Below are 15,128 nucleotides of genomic sequence, written 5' to 3'. Positions count from 1 at the left end.
GCTCCTTAAAATAGGCCATTCAGAAACAGGTTTCCTGTGGCAAAGTATTTTGTACTCTGGAAAATGTTTTAATTTAATTAGACTAAGTTAAGAAAATGGATTGATTTTTTTTTTTTTTTTTTCTTAAGTGAAACATCGTAAGTCTTGTTTAGTACAGAGTATTTATTTACAACAAAATAATGAGACATAAAAAAAGCAGCATTTAAGGGATTTTCAGTTAGATCTGATGTATTCAGCATCTCTCAAACACTTTATAGAGATCGGGCAGGTTTGCGATCTGCAGCACCGTGCCATCTTCACTGAAGTTCTTTGGTGAACTGAAAAGGGTTCGAAAAGCTTTGAAGATGATGTGCTCAACCTTCCAACGCCAAGACTTCGTCTCAACTTCCTGAAACATAAAAGTCATTGGCATCAAACCTTTAAATTCAGTGTTGTTTTTAAATAAGGAATAAAAAGTTTAGGCTCGTCACCTGTTCCTCCCCTGGCTCAGCTTCCAAGATATACTGCTTCCTGATGGAGTAGAACATGCTGCACTCCTTACTGAAGTCTCTGAAGCAGTCCTTTTCATTGTCCCAGTTCACCTGTTTAACACGCAAAATCCTTAAGGTTTTTTTTTTATTTATTTTTTTAAAAAAATGTCCAAAGTGATGCTAGACTCTCAGGAACTCACCTCAGTGGCAAGGCGCAGGATGAACATGGGGAGACCCTCCATGACAGGAGTGTACTTGTCAAGGAGGAGCGGTATTCCTGTGAGATTTCCTTCCTGTGGTGGACACAGTTTTGGTAATATAAGCAGTACTACACTTAAAAAAGGTACTAAAACTAATAAGTCAGTCCAAACTGACCTGGTCTATCTCCATGGAGAAGTAATCCTCCAGCATTTCAGCTTTTCTTTTCAGGAAATCCACTATGTAGTGAGCCAGCCCCTCTTTAGGACCATCTTCTTCAGTCCAGCCACTCTCCTCAGAGTCCAAAGCCAACATAGCCAGTTCATAAAGAGGTGCTGGTGTCTGAATACACAACATGCCTTTAAAATAGTATGACAGTTTCAAGTTCATTTATTCACACAGTACGGCCTACTTACAGATAGTCTGAGTACACCAAAGTTCCCAAAGTCGTATATGAGTATTTGATAGAAAAGCTCTTGACTGTAAAGAGAGGGGGAAAAAAAAAAGATGTAAATTAGAAGCTTGTAAACAAGTGAGCAGAGCTGTGTGTGTATTTGGTGTATTTCAGACCTGAGTTTGGTGGTGTTGAGCAGGTAGAGTTTGGTGTGATGTTGGATCAGAGTCCACTGAGGATTGACGCAGCCCACAAATGAGTGGTTCTGCAGCATCTCCTGAAGACCTGGACGGGGAAAAAAAAAAGGTGGATGCAACCAAAAGAGAACTGCATTTGATTAAATTTATGGACTGTAAACATGTCACAAGGAAGTACAACTTTCAATGCCAAGAGCACCAGACTCTTTGTTTATCCGAGTTATGTTGGCATGGCAACAGAGTGATGTTATGCCTTTTTTTCCCTCCCGTTATGAAAGCACGATGTGACAGCACAGAAGGTTGTGTTAAACAAGTTCGGGAAATGAGCTGTGCCTCCAGGCTGAGAGTTGAATCAGTGGAAAGTTCAGAAAGACAAAGGGGGGGGGGGGGGGGGGGGGGTCTGTTTGTGCAGGTTCTCATGTCGGATACAAACAATATGAAACTGTTTTGGGTTTTTTTTTTTTCCAACTAGTGTGCCATATCACACGTTTTCTTTGGCTGTACCTTTGTGCGTGTTCTCAGCGATTTCAGTTCTCAGCTCCTTGATGCTGGTCAGTTTAATTGCTCTTCTCTTGGGTGTGGCGGCAGCCGTCAGGTCCTCATCTGCTTCCTCCTTCTGCTCCGTCCTCGCTCGCTTCCTGCCATGCAAGAAAACACATACAGCGTTGCCACAACTACTGCACACAGCACAGTGACAGTAACTCAACTTAACAGCCGACTTGACAAGTTGGTAACACATTCAGCCACATGGGGGCAGAAGCAATCTACCATTTCATGATTTTAACCAGATGACAATGTCGTTTTTAACCCACCAGGACTTCTAATTATAGGTACAAACAGCCATTACATGGCAACATGCTGAGACAGGGTAAAAACAAAAACACACTGAGATTTTCGCTGTAATTTCTCAACTGAAACCTGTTGAATATGCAATATGTAATACTGTGATTGTAGCACATAAACTCGCTGAATGACAGAAATATTCAGCGAGTTTACATAACAGTATGTTATGTGTGACTGACTGGCCTAAAGGATGATCATGATATTTATGAGGAATGATTCAGGTTCCCGCTCAATTACTCAACTCGTACACTGCAGATCAATGTTCAGGCTTGCTCAGGACTGCAACACAATCAATCATACACTAAAATCTGTTCTGATCTGACTTTCAGAAAGAATTAGTCATGACGACACTGATAGAGCCCATTAAAGCTGGAATTCCACATAAATGGGTCAACAAATTTAATCTAACTTTCAGAAATAGTTGTGGTTTCTGGATGTTAGTAGCTAAATCTGTTTCTACTGAACTAAATCCCATTTCACTGACAATTCCAAAGTTAAAAACGTGTTATATTTTATCATTTTGTTTTTCCATCTGTCCATTTTCCACCACTAATCCCAGGTTGGGTCACAGCCCAAGCAGAGATGCACCGTCGCACTTATTTATCTATTTAATTATTTATCCTTTTACTTTATTTATTCACTTATTTATTTTCATTACTTTTTAGGTTTATTTGATTTTTTTTTTTTTTTTTTTTTTTTTTTTTTTTTTTTACTTTCCCTTTTTACTTCAGCCTCAGTGTTTTCCTCATTGGGATCCTCCACATCGGGGGGGTATGCCGGCCCAGGGTTGCTGCTGCAGGGACCATCCTTGTCTGGGCGTTGTTGGGTTCCTGCACTGCACCCTAATGGCTGCGATGTGGGACCTGGCCAGCTGGAACTGGGGAGGTTCCTGTGGTGGCAGTCCCTGTGGTCCTGGATTTGGTGGCTGTCAGTGTGGACCAATCACTAAGAAACGGCTTCCTCACTGCAGCCTCAAGCATCACGTCTGATATTAGGGACCAGAACTTCTTTATGTAAAAAGGGATTGGTGGGTGGGTAGGGGGCCTTTTGTGTCATTTATCATGAATTTGTGTTCAATCATGAACACAAATCATGAATGATAAGCTGTGTGTTTTAAATTTAGTTATTAGTTTGGGTATGGGAAGGCTTGTTTTCAATTTGATACTTAATCACTGTTGTTTGCGATGCTCTTTGGTATAAAAAGTACAACAGTAGATTTAACTTCTCTTGCGCTTTTCAAGGCACCCAAAGCACTTTACAGTGAATCCATTATTCATCCACTTCACAATCATACGTGATGGTAAAGCTACATCTGTAGCTACAGCTGCCCTGGCGCACACTGATGGAAACATAGCAACCATTGTGCCACCACCGAAACATTCACTCACAATCGTACACCGGCGACGCCGACACTGAGACACAACGGCACATAGACCGGGAGGAGCAGGATTCAGTCCGCTGACCTTTCAGTCACTGGACAACAGGCGCCACCTCCCAAACCACTCTACTCTGAAAAGCATCCCAGATGAACAACCTATTCTATTTAGTCATTTAGCAGACGCTTTTATCCAAAGCCCCTTACACACCTCGACAGGCACATCAGGGGGCAACTTGGGGGTCAGTGTCTTGCCCGAGGACACTTCAGCACTTAGTCATAGGAAGCGTGGAATCGATCTCTCAACTTTCCAGGTGAAAGACGACTGCAGCCGCTACATTCACCCTCTCTATAAGGAAGAACCCAGACACCCTGCAGACGAAACTCATCTTGGTCGCTTGTATTCACAATCTTGGTCTTTTGTTCACCATCTACAGCTCATGAGCATAGATGAGGGAAGGAATGTAGGTCAACCAGTTAGTAGAGACACTCGGTTCAGCTTAGATCCTTCTTCACCACAACAGACTGGTGCAGTCTGCATCACTGCCAAAGCTGCACTGATACATCTCTCTACTTCTACATTCTTCCCTCACTCATAACCAAAACCTCAAAATACCTGAACTCCTCTACTTGTTAGGAGGATCTCATTTCCAGCTTAGAGGTTGGCTATTTTTTATTTAGTTAGTTTTCTTTTTTTCCATTCAGCTTTTTGTGTCTAAATTGCAGCTGGCCGGAACTGCCGACTCATCTCATCACCTCTGAGCGTCCTGATCGGGACCACTGCATTCTTCCTCGCCTTTAGACGCCTCTGCTTCCTGTGCAGCAAGGACCTCCAACAAGTCTGCATCATCTGTATCATCCATTTCTGCATCGTGCAGCTGGATGGTTTTGGTCTCAGTCTCCATCTTCCGGCTGCTGGGGCCTGGTGGCTCAACATCATGATCGGGAACAGGGGGTGGTCTCTCTTTTGGCAGGAGGAAGGCATCCAGCTTCTGGGAGCGGGAGTCAGTCCTCACCATCTGGTGTGCATAGACACGCTCAGTAGACTCTGCTGTAGAGCTGGAGGCCTTCCCCTCTGTCCCACCTGAGACCGACAACCCTGGCAGCAACGTCTGAAAAGAAAACACCCCCACAAATTGGACACACTTCGTAAATCTAACAGATGATCTGTTAGAAAGGTGCGTGTTTGGTTAGGTTAGGTAGGTTTTGTTAAGAATGTTATCATACTTGAGTAAAATATGTGCGTGAGGAGTTGGAGCCCAGAAGTCTGCTCTCAATGTGCTTCTGAACACTCTCAATGACGCTGTCTTCATGCAGGAAATGCACCTCATGTTTCGTTGGATGAACATTAACATCCACATTCTGCGGAGCGATTTCCAGGCTGCAGTGAGAAGAGAGCAGAAGTGAACACAAGATCAACTGGGTCAGAATTTGCCGCAGGAAATGGATGCATACGCAGCGTGTTACCTGAGGTACAGAAAAGGGTGTGTGTTCTTGGGAAGGTACGCTGCATAAACTGTCTCAGCCGCTTTCTTCAAGGCACTCGACTCCACCAGACGGTCTGAAATATCACAAATAACAACGTCCTCTTCACACTGTGTAAACAGGATTAAATTTCCTGCTAGTTTACATTAGTTACATACGGTTGATGAACAGGATCAGGATGCATTTCTTGACTGAGTAGTTTGCGTTTGTGATGTAGCCTTTCATCTTGAAAGCCAGCTTCTGATCTTCACAGCCAACTTCAATCAGCTCTCTGGGAACATACCAAAAAGCCAGTCATGCAAAACAGCACTGAGGCGAGATAAGTTCACATGAAAGGAGAGGGCAATGAAGACAGACGATCACGTGAATAGCACATCCTTTTTTACAATTAGGACATTAAAGGACAGATCACAAAATGAGGTTCACACAACCTCAAATAAACAATTTCATTATGAAACAACAACATTTGGACAATCAACATTTTCATTTAAAACAATAACAGAATGGAATAAACTTCCTGCAGAACTTAAATTATGCAAAAATCGTCAAATATCCTGTAACGAAACAAAACAACATCTTTTAAATGCACAGATATGTCAGCACTAATTGGTGTGTATCCCTTTGTAGCGTTGTAGTGCACTTCACAGGGGACAGGGGTTTGACAGTTCACTGTTAACAGTTACAGTGCACAGATGCACCTTTTATTATGGTCATTTTTACTATTTTATTATGAAATGTTGAACTTTTGTATCTTTTTACATTGTTTTGTGTTTAATTTATGTTTGTATGTCTTGTTAGTCCAGGGACTACAGATAGAAATTAGTTCTGAGAGCTATAATCTGGTACTAGGCATATTTTCTCTGTGATTAATGCAGATGTACATTGTCCCTGTCAAATAAACTAAATAAACCAAACTAAACATAAAAACAAGGTCACAATGCAGAAGCAGCGTGTGATAAACTAAGTGTACCCTAAACTGCTTCCACATGAATTCAGAGTAAGCAGCAAGGTCTCAGTTAGTATGTTAAAAGTTAAAGTTCATGACCAGTACATTTGGGAAAGACAGAACAAGTCTGGCTTGTTTGGAGGAATTGTCAAGAGAAAGCTTTTTCCTCTCTAAAAAAAACAAAAACAAAACATGGCAGCACAGCTTAGCTTAGCTAAGCTGCATCTGAACAAACAACAAGACTTCTTTTGGACAGCCGAGACAAAAGTGGAGATGTCTGACTATAATGCACTGATGCAGCAAGTCAGTAAAAACACTTTATATTGAATGTCAAACACAGTAACAGAGAGGTAATGATTTGGGTTTGTTATGCAGCTACAGGACACCAACACCTTGCAGACACTGTGTGGACTATATAAGCCAAAATATTCTCAAGTCAAATGTGGCCTGTTTGATTGAAATGATGTGGCAGGACCTTCAGAGAGCTGTGTAGAAAATAATGCAACAAATCTCATTGAACTGCTGAACTGGTGTAAATAAGATCGGGTCAAAATTCCACCACAATGATGTGAGAGGCCAATAGCGTCATATAAAAAACTATTATTTCATAGTTTTACTGCTGTAAGTGGTTGTTCAAGCTGTTGAATCATGGGGTGTATTATGTTTGTTTTGTTTGTTTTTTCACAAACTGCTTCTGCATTTCAGCTTAATTTTGTGAAATAATGAAAAAGTATCACATGTTACATATGCTCTTATGAGGGTGTATTTACTTGATTTTATGAGCTGGAAGAGTTTTTTTGTTGTTTTTTTTTTTTTTTTTTTTACACTGAAATCACCTTGTATTCTCTGTTTATGTTCATTCATTACTTTATGGTACAGAACTACCTGCTGACAGCATTGCCAAACACACTTCGGATGTTGTCAACAACAGATGCATTGGGCAGCGTCCTCACATCTGCCACAGTCTCTCCTTGCTGGAGAACAAAAGAGGAGACAAAAACATTATGCACTCACAACTGCACACAAAGGAAGAACATATCAGAGTACAGCCTAAAGTGATTAATAGTGGTCGGGTTTCTTTTTAAAAAGTCAAGCTGCTGAACTGATACAGTGTCTTATGTTCACTGCAAAACAAAAGTAGATCTCACCTTTTTAACAGAAAAACCTTTTCCTGAATTGTGTATGGCGTACCTTTAAAGAAAAATGATGATAATTAATGAGTGGAAATAGTTTAAAAGAGCCAAAAATATATATTAAAAAAGGTGGGGACAGAGAAGCAAAGCACAGACCTGCTGACCACATCTACAATCCTGGAATACTCATCACTAGGGCTCTTCAAAGCTTTCCTCCTTGTGGACACATTATAGAAAAGATCCTCCACCTGCATGTAATGGAAATACTTATTACTCTGCATCCAAACCCTTCATATTGCTTTTGATAATATGCTACATAACTCACAAGAATCTGCGTCCCTTGGTTGCCAGCACATGGTTTAGGGGGGCCTTTTAGCTTGCCATCACTGTAGCAGGCCCTGTTAAATAAATACAGCAGATAATCAATACAGGAGAAGGTTCAGAATTATTGGTCACTTTAAAACAATTGACTGAGCCACAGTTTAAACCGTGATGATACCTGTAAGCACACTTGGCATCAGCGGTCTTAGTAGTTATGGTCACATGGGCCACATGGCTTATACTAGCAAGAGCCTGCATACATGAAACACAGACAACAGATGTGATGTGATGTAGATTCAACACCCCGAATACTGAGTTAAAAAAGCTTATCACCTCTCCTCTGAATCCATAAGTTGCAATAGCTGAAAGATCCTCAAAAGTCTGGAGTTTGCTGGTGGTAAACCTTTCACAAACAATTTCCATATCCTCTTTCTGCAACACAGAGCAAGTAAGAATTCAGCTGTTTGTGAATTATCTCTTCAGCAGCATTTAAACAATGCCTCAGTGCAAGAAAATGAAGATTTCCCATCATGCATCTTATATATTTACCACAGAAGGAATGGATATCATCAACTGGTGGAATTAAATAGGCTTTATTAATCGTTTTGTGGTTATGATATCACTTACCCTGATGCCAGTGCCATTGTCCTGAATCTGAAGCAGCTTCAGTCCACCATCTTTCACTGTTACTTGGATGTTGGTTGACTTGGCATCCAAACTGGAACATAATATATACACACACACACACACACACACACACACACACACACACACACACACAAACTGCATTTAGAACTTAATTTGATCACGTTAGGTGGAAAAAACAATTCAACTGGGAGTAGCAAATGCAATAGACGTGATCTAAACATTGGTCAAAGATGCCCTATTTCCCCAACTAAACAATACTTTCGAACCGATTGTTATTCAAGCCACAGACATGTATTAGTTTAGCCTATTATCATATGATTCATACCAGTTTTCAATCATTTCTTTGACGGCGTTAGCAGGACGCTGGATAACTTCTCCCGCGGCAATCCGGTTGACAACAGTCTCGTCGAGCCTTCGGATAACTCCTGCCATGTTTGCAGTGTTGCTTGTGTAGTTTGGAACATAAAAACTGCAGCTAGTTGTTGTGAATATACATAATTATTTGATAAAGGGGATGTAAGGACGCAACATCATAGTACCACTTCTCGTACAAGCAACACAGCGAAGCAACAGTGCTCACGTGTGATCAGAGAGGAGACACAAACAAACAAACCGTCTCACTCTCTCTAAAAAACGAGTCAAAACTTGAAGTTATTTTGCCATTCCTCAACTCTTTTATCGAACTAACAGTAACATTAGCAGCTTTATTTTAATAAAATTAATAGTAACTGATGTTTTGTTCTATTTTCCATTCTATAACTGCACTGACATCTGCCTAATGATAGCATTTATGTGTGACACGCCATTCTTGTGATCAGCAAAAGCATCGTCAAAAATAGACAATCTTGGACACAGCGCGGGCAAGGGGGAAATCAAAAGGGGCGTGTACCGATGTCTATGGCGTGTACGTTGTTTGACGTCATCGCGTCATTACTTCTTCGTTGGCATATATATTAAACACAGCGCCATAGCGCCAAGGTTATATTTTTTAATTTTTTTAAACTCATAAAAATACACTAAATGGGAAGTCTCCAAGTTATGGTATTAATTCAAATGAATGTTTATATATACAATAATATATATATATATATATATATATATATATATATATATATATATATATATATATATATATATATATATATATATATATATATATATATATATATATATGAGATACTTATGACAAAATTGGCTATTTTACCTCTCTCCTCTTGATTTAACACATTGATAAGGTGCTTTTGTTTGCAGCATGTTTAAATGGGGAATGTTGATAAAAAGAAAAATGTAGGTCTGCAAAATAGAGGTAGCCTCTGATATGTTTATTAATACAACAAATAAGTGACATTTCCGGCCGCAGCCCGGAATTTTTTTTGTTAGTTTCTTTCTTTCTTAATAAATGGTATCCAAGTATCCAAAAGGTCATAATGTTATGAGGTAAAAGGAATAATAATACCCCCTGAAGAAGGTGTGTTATGTTTGGTTTACAAAGCTCCAAGGGACCAGAATCACTAAAATAGAACCACCTTTTTCTGCAGCTGTCATAAAGATGAAGTCATGAAAATTTAGTGAATCTGTTCAACACTTTAGATGTTTAGATTTATTTACCAGTTTCATAACTTTCAATCCACTCTTTCAATAAGAGTATTGCGCAGCATTTAAACCACCAAATATTTATGTTAAGTGGATTAATTTCTGGGAGAACATCAGTAAACCAATAACATCAGGATTTTTCAATGTCTACAATGCAATGAATGTGGAGAGTAAATGGTTAACTAAACTCCATATTTTAGCTTGTAGAACTGCTGTAAAAAAAAACCTGTCAGGAAAACATTTTTAAAGTGTTTTGCCTCCCTTTGCTTCATTATATGGTCACAATTCTTATCAGAACTGTGTGTCTAGCTCACTAGTTCACACACAGTACTTGTCTGCATTCCTCCACGTGTCTTTTAGAGGGAAGGTTTTTATCAGCACACACGTGGTAGCTCCTAATATGCAAAAATATTCTGGAAAGTGTTCAAGAACCTTTTCTTCCTTAGATTAACATTTTAGGTTTTTATTGCCTTTATTTAGATCAGGTCAGATCAGTGTAGAGACTCAGGAAATGTATTTGAGAGAAAAGGAGTGTTTAGTGAAGAGAAGGCCCAGCTGGTCAGAGTCTGCATTGAGGATTAACATATGATAATACTTGTAATGATTTGGTATCCACCAAAGGCCAGCGGCTTAAATAAAAACTGGTATGTTGCCACATTTACTGTCTGCAGCCATTATAGTCAGTGTCAGTACTTTTTTGCTTCAGTGCTGCGTTTTGGCCTCAGGGAGAATGACCTCAGTTAAATAGTATGTACTGAGTTTAGACCGTCCAGAGAGTGGCGCTGTTTGGATATTCTGACTACAAAGTAGTGTGCTACAATCTGAAGTCAGTCCTGATTTAATGAGATTTATCAACTGTAATATCAAACACCGGTAGGTAAAAACAAACTGGGCGCACATAAAGAAAAACAACTAAGATGTTTGGTTTCCATTCATTGTAAGTTTGAAAACAAATACAAGCTACTTATGTTATTTAATTTATTTTATTTCATATATTCCACTGTCATTTTGTATAAAAAATACTAAAAAGGAGTGAGGGAATTCTTATTCTCATACAGTAACATAACAATTGTGGCTTTTCATCCATCTTGATCTTGTGAATCCCACCTTCTAGCATAACATCTGGACCTGGGTGTTTCTAAGTAAACAGTCCCACCATGTAACATCATACAACCCTGAAAGTTAACTTCAGTAGCTTCTTGTTGAACTGCTTGTTGAGCCTTTGCCAGTGTCACTTCAGTGCCATAACCAGTTATCCACAGCAAATACAAGTCACAGATGAAGAATGCAAAACCTGAAAGGTCACTGGAAGTATAAAAAGAAGTTAGTAACATTATTGCAGTCAGCACACTTTTAGCAATCTGCAAACTTATTCTATAGCTAAACCTCTGGGATCACTCAGACTTAGAGCAATGACATGAAGATGATGTCAAACACCGTTTCTTCTATTAACTGCGTTATATGTTCCAGATGTGTACAATATATCACTCTTGGAACAATCATGTTGTTGTTGACGTTGTGCCAATTCTCACGTGAAACTGAAGGAAATGCTATTGTTGGATCTTTGAATAAAAGATGCTCCAACAGGATGCAAGCCTTACTCACTGCAGGATATTCTACCATTCAGATGCAGGACATGCCACAGGATACAATACAATAGAGCTAAAAATAAAAGGCATGCAAACGCAGTTGCTCCTCCTTGGTTTTTATCTTTTTTTTTACTCTCAGGCAACAATTATGATGTTAGTGACAGCAATTTGCGACTAAGTTTGTGCAAATTTACTCTTCGAGAGGAACATTGAACAGTGTCTTATGGAATGCTTCAACCAACAAGAGTGTGGGTAGGGCCAGAACTGGTTGCGTGTCTGACTTTGTTTTCCTTAGTTTCTTCTTCTCTCTGAGCTTTATTAGAGTAGCTCAAACAAACTAGCTGATCATAGCTATTTAAGCAGCTGCCACTCCTGTGTCAACCAAACACATATTAGGATAGCTACACAAAAAATATATGTTAATGTGATAGCATTTGCACTTGCACGGGCACACCAGCGCACTTCAACATAGAAATGGAAGTCATAGTGGATTCAAATTAGCTGCGAAAACAAAAACTTCTTAAACCACACCCATCTTTCAGCTTTACTTTCATTTCATGTCAGTTTAGCACCCAGGTTTGTGCTAATATTTTCACTTTTGATGCAGCTGAGTTGGTAAAACCTGTCCTCAGATTGACATATACAGACTTGTTAAATACCCACCTTTATAATAGTTCCTGCAACAGCTAGTGTCTCTTACTGCAGATGACACAAACACACACTTTAAAGGATAAAAACAAAATCAATCCCAGTGTTGCTGCTGGCATTGACAGTCAAATAAGATGCAAATTTACCTCTGAACAAAACATTTAGTCTGTGCGACCAGGTGCAACTGACTCACCTCTGACCCAAAATGGCCTCTACACACAGTCAACTAATCCGCTGGAACTATTCCACACCTTCATGTAGATGTGTGTCTATACATACTGTAATAACAAGAGCGTGTTGTTTCTACTGGTGTGGTTTTTGTCTCACCCCTGTGTTTATGTATGCTCCTTTCGCCACCAGAAAGGTGATGAACCTTCACCAGACACCATTAGTTTCTTCCAACTGAGCTGCAGAGGGACCATCACCATCAAGCCTGATGGCAGATGCTTGAAAGAAATACCGTATCTCCTGGAGACACAAAGTGTTGTGAGAATACAAACGTGTGGAATTTGTCAAGGTCTTTTCAAGTGACAAATATAGATGAGCTTGTCTTTCCTCTGATGACAAGAGTGGTGTCTCACACAATGACTGTTCACCTGAAACATTAGAGTTTTTCTCTACTGTTTCAGTCATATCCATGACTAAAATAAAACGCAAGATGATATTGAGGTCTTGTGTATGGCTCGTCATCAACAAATTACAAGCAACATTCTGGTCCAAGTGAAGCGACTTTTGCATCATTCACCTGTCTTCAAACTCCAACCTTCCCTTTGGGGAAACATGATCTCACCTTCTTGAGAACTGCTAGACTTCCTGTGCTCCTTCATCATCAGTAACTGCTCTTCCTCTTTCCTTTGTTTTTTTTCCACCCTCTTTTTCCTCCTGAGACTGTCTTCCTCTTCCTGCTCTCTCTACTTATCAGCATGACAATAGCCTTAAAACATGTTATTCACCAATATAAACTCATACTTTCCTAAATTAATGAGGAAAAAAAGCACAGAACTACAGATTATTAATAACTACAATAGTCTTAGAAAAAACTGCATTTTAAATCTGTATCCTTTTGACAGCTTGATTAAGAGAAGAAGTTGACAGGCACGCCTGCAGTTCTTTGAGTTTGTATTTTGTTTGCATGCTAATTGGCTAATTAGCATGAACATTCACAATTATAACAGATATATTTTCCATGTTCCTTGTTTTAGTTTGCACTCTTTGCGTAATGATATTTTTTAATTTGATGTGAAGCATGACTGAAAATGACAAGGATGACTTAGTTTTAGGGCTGCACGGTGGCGCAGTGGTTAGCACTGTGGCCTCACAGCAAGAAGGTCACTGGTTCAATCCTTGGCTGGTTTGGTCAGTGGCCTTTCTGTGTGGAGTTTGCATGTTCTCCCTGTGTATGCGTGGGTTCTCTCCAGGTACTCTGGCTTCCTCCCACCATCCAAAGACATGCATGATAGGTTAATTGGTCACTCTAAATTGCCCCTAGGAGTGAGTGTGAGCATGAGTGGTTGTTCGTCTCTCTGTGTGTGGCCCTGCGATGGACTGGCAAGCTGTCCAGGGTGTACCCTGCCTGTCGCCCAAAGCCGGCTGGGATAGGCTCCAGCCTCCCCGTGACCCTGAATTGGAATAAGCGGTTCGGAAAATGAATGAATGACTTAGTTTTACAGGTTTGATGGAGACAAAGTAAACATTTGGAATTAACAAAGTTATTATCTGCAGTTTATCCTGACGGGGGGCGCTAATATTTCACTGTATGACAATCTATATGCCAAGATGACATGATGGTGGTAACAAAACAGAAGCTAGCAAATCTTCTGAGGACCTTGAATGCCTGCACCGACTTTCAAAGTAACCAATGAAAGAGTTGAGATATCTGGAAACATGTTGTCAATGTGCCTAAAACCCATTCTTGGTTTAGACATGTACAGTTTTTGCACACATTAAATACAACTTGCCAGCACCAGTCGAGCCCCACCCTTCAAATTAAGTTGCGCTTTTGGTTCCACCTTTGAGGAATAGGATTTTTGTGGTCAGCTACAGCTTTGCAGTCATAAAGAACATTTAAAATTAATCCACTGCTATCATCCACTTGCTTAATCCAAAAGGCTGAAGGATGATTGAGAGTAATTGTCATGAACATCATAAAATGATGGTTTTATCCCTTTTCATCTGGTCTGACATAATCACTGAAGGCACACCAGTTGCACACTGTGTGTTTGATTCCCATATTCTCAGTGATAATCTGTGGAATTGCGACAGCTTTTATTCAGCATTTGGCCAAGTCCATATTGCCCAATCTCAGCTGTCAATCACAGAAGCAAAGGCCAAGATGTCAAAGGTGTGTTTTTCAGATCTGTGTGAGTTACACAAGTATAACAATGAATGCTACCTTAAAGGCATGCTGTGTAGCAACTATCTATGAACTGAGTGAACATGAAATTTGACATATTGATTCTCACTCCTCCTCTATGTGCCTTGGGTGGTGCCTGAAGGGAACAATGACGGATTGTATTCAGGTTTGCACATGAGCTTCTACGTTGCCTCACTTCCTTTGGTTTGGTTACATCACATTTTATCCTGACATGTCTATTTTAGGTGGAGAGTAGAGCAAGGCTTCATGAAACATCTGTGTTTTGGTCTCTATCGCTCTCCTTTCATGGTTTAACAAAACACGGGCTACGAGATCTTACTGTGGAGTCTCAGCTGGCCTTCATCCAAGTTCTACGATAGGTTTCATAAGCACTCTTGCAAGTCCACATTGTCAAGATTTATTAAGTCCTGGTTAAGAATAGGAATAGATTACCACTCTAGTGTACATGGTAAAAGTGTTATTGTTAATAAAAGAAGACAAGGAATGTTGGCTAGAAAAGCTCTACTCTTTTGTGCCACTCAACTGCACTTTAATCAAAGAAAGCAAAGTACACCACAGTAATCATCCTCTCCCAGTGCTTCTGTTGTTTGAGAGGTTTTTTAATACTCAAGGACATTTTCATTTTTATCACCTTACCATACTGGCAGAAAGAAAATGCTAATAGCTGCTGTTTACAGAGGCTGATACAACTTCTGTGCAAAAGGTGGTGTTTGTAGGGAAAATGCCTTCTTGTTTCTGTGTGTATACTGAACAGTGAATCCTATGGCCATCATGGATAACCATCAGTATCTATAATCAACAAACTGATTACGATTAAAGCAATGGTTAGTAATGAAAAATGAACAACACAAATAAACAAAAGAAAAAGGTTTAAGTTCAATATGTGGTCCATATAAACTTACAAGTTTAGCAAT

General features: G+C 39.8%; 1 protein-coding gene across 2 annotated transcripts; it reads right to left on the bottom strand.

The window, feature by feature from the left end:
• Window positions 1–232: 232 nt before the first annotated feature.
• On the bottom strand, window positions 233–8,542 carry mlh1 (mutL homolog 1, colon cancer, nonpolyposis type 2 (E. coli); the record flags this gene model as incomplete). 2 transcript variants are annotated; one of them, XM_079249341.1, is made up of 19 exons in its annotated part: window positions 8,336–8,542; window positions 7,990–8,080; window positions 7,696–7,794; window positions 7,541–7,614; window positions 7,367–7,439; window positions 7,198–7,289; window positions 7,057–7,099; window positions 6,794–6,882; window positions 5,121–5,233; window positions 4,945–5,038; window positions 4,705–4,858; window positions 4,234–4,589; window positions 1,764–1,897; window positions 1,239–1,347; window positions 1,085–1,148; window positions 846–1,010; window positions 671–763; window positions 471–581; window positions 233–388 (listed from the first exon to the last, which is right to left on the bottom strand). In XM_079249341.1, the coding sequence occupies exons 1-19, from the start codon at window positions 8,440–8,442 to the stop codon at window positions 233–235; spliced, it is 2,217 nt and encodes a 738-aa protein (XP_079105467.1). In that variant the 5' UTR covers window positions 8,443–8,542. The 2 variants fall into 2 exon arrangements, with proteins under 2 accessions (XP_079105467.1, XP_079105466.1); XM_079249340.1 differs by having other exon boundaries at window positions 1,085–1,347.
• Window positions 8,543–15,128: the final 6,586 nt, after the last annotated feature.

This window comes from Telmatherina bonti (assembly GCF_933228915.1).
Source record: "Telmatherina bonti genome assembly, chromosome: 11".
In the NCBI taxonomy this organism is placed as follows: domain Eukaryota; kingdom Metazoa; phylum Chordata; class Actinopteri; order Atheriniformes; family Telmatherinidae; genus Telmatherina; species Telmatherina bonti.
Note: the sequence above shows the minus strand (reverse complement) of the source record. Positions and strands in the feature narration are given on the sequence as shown.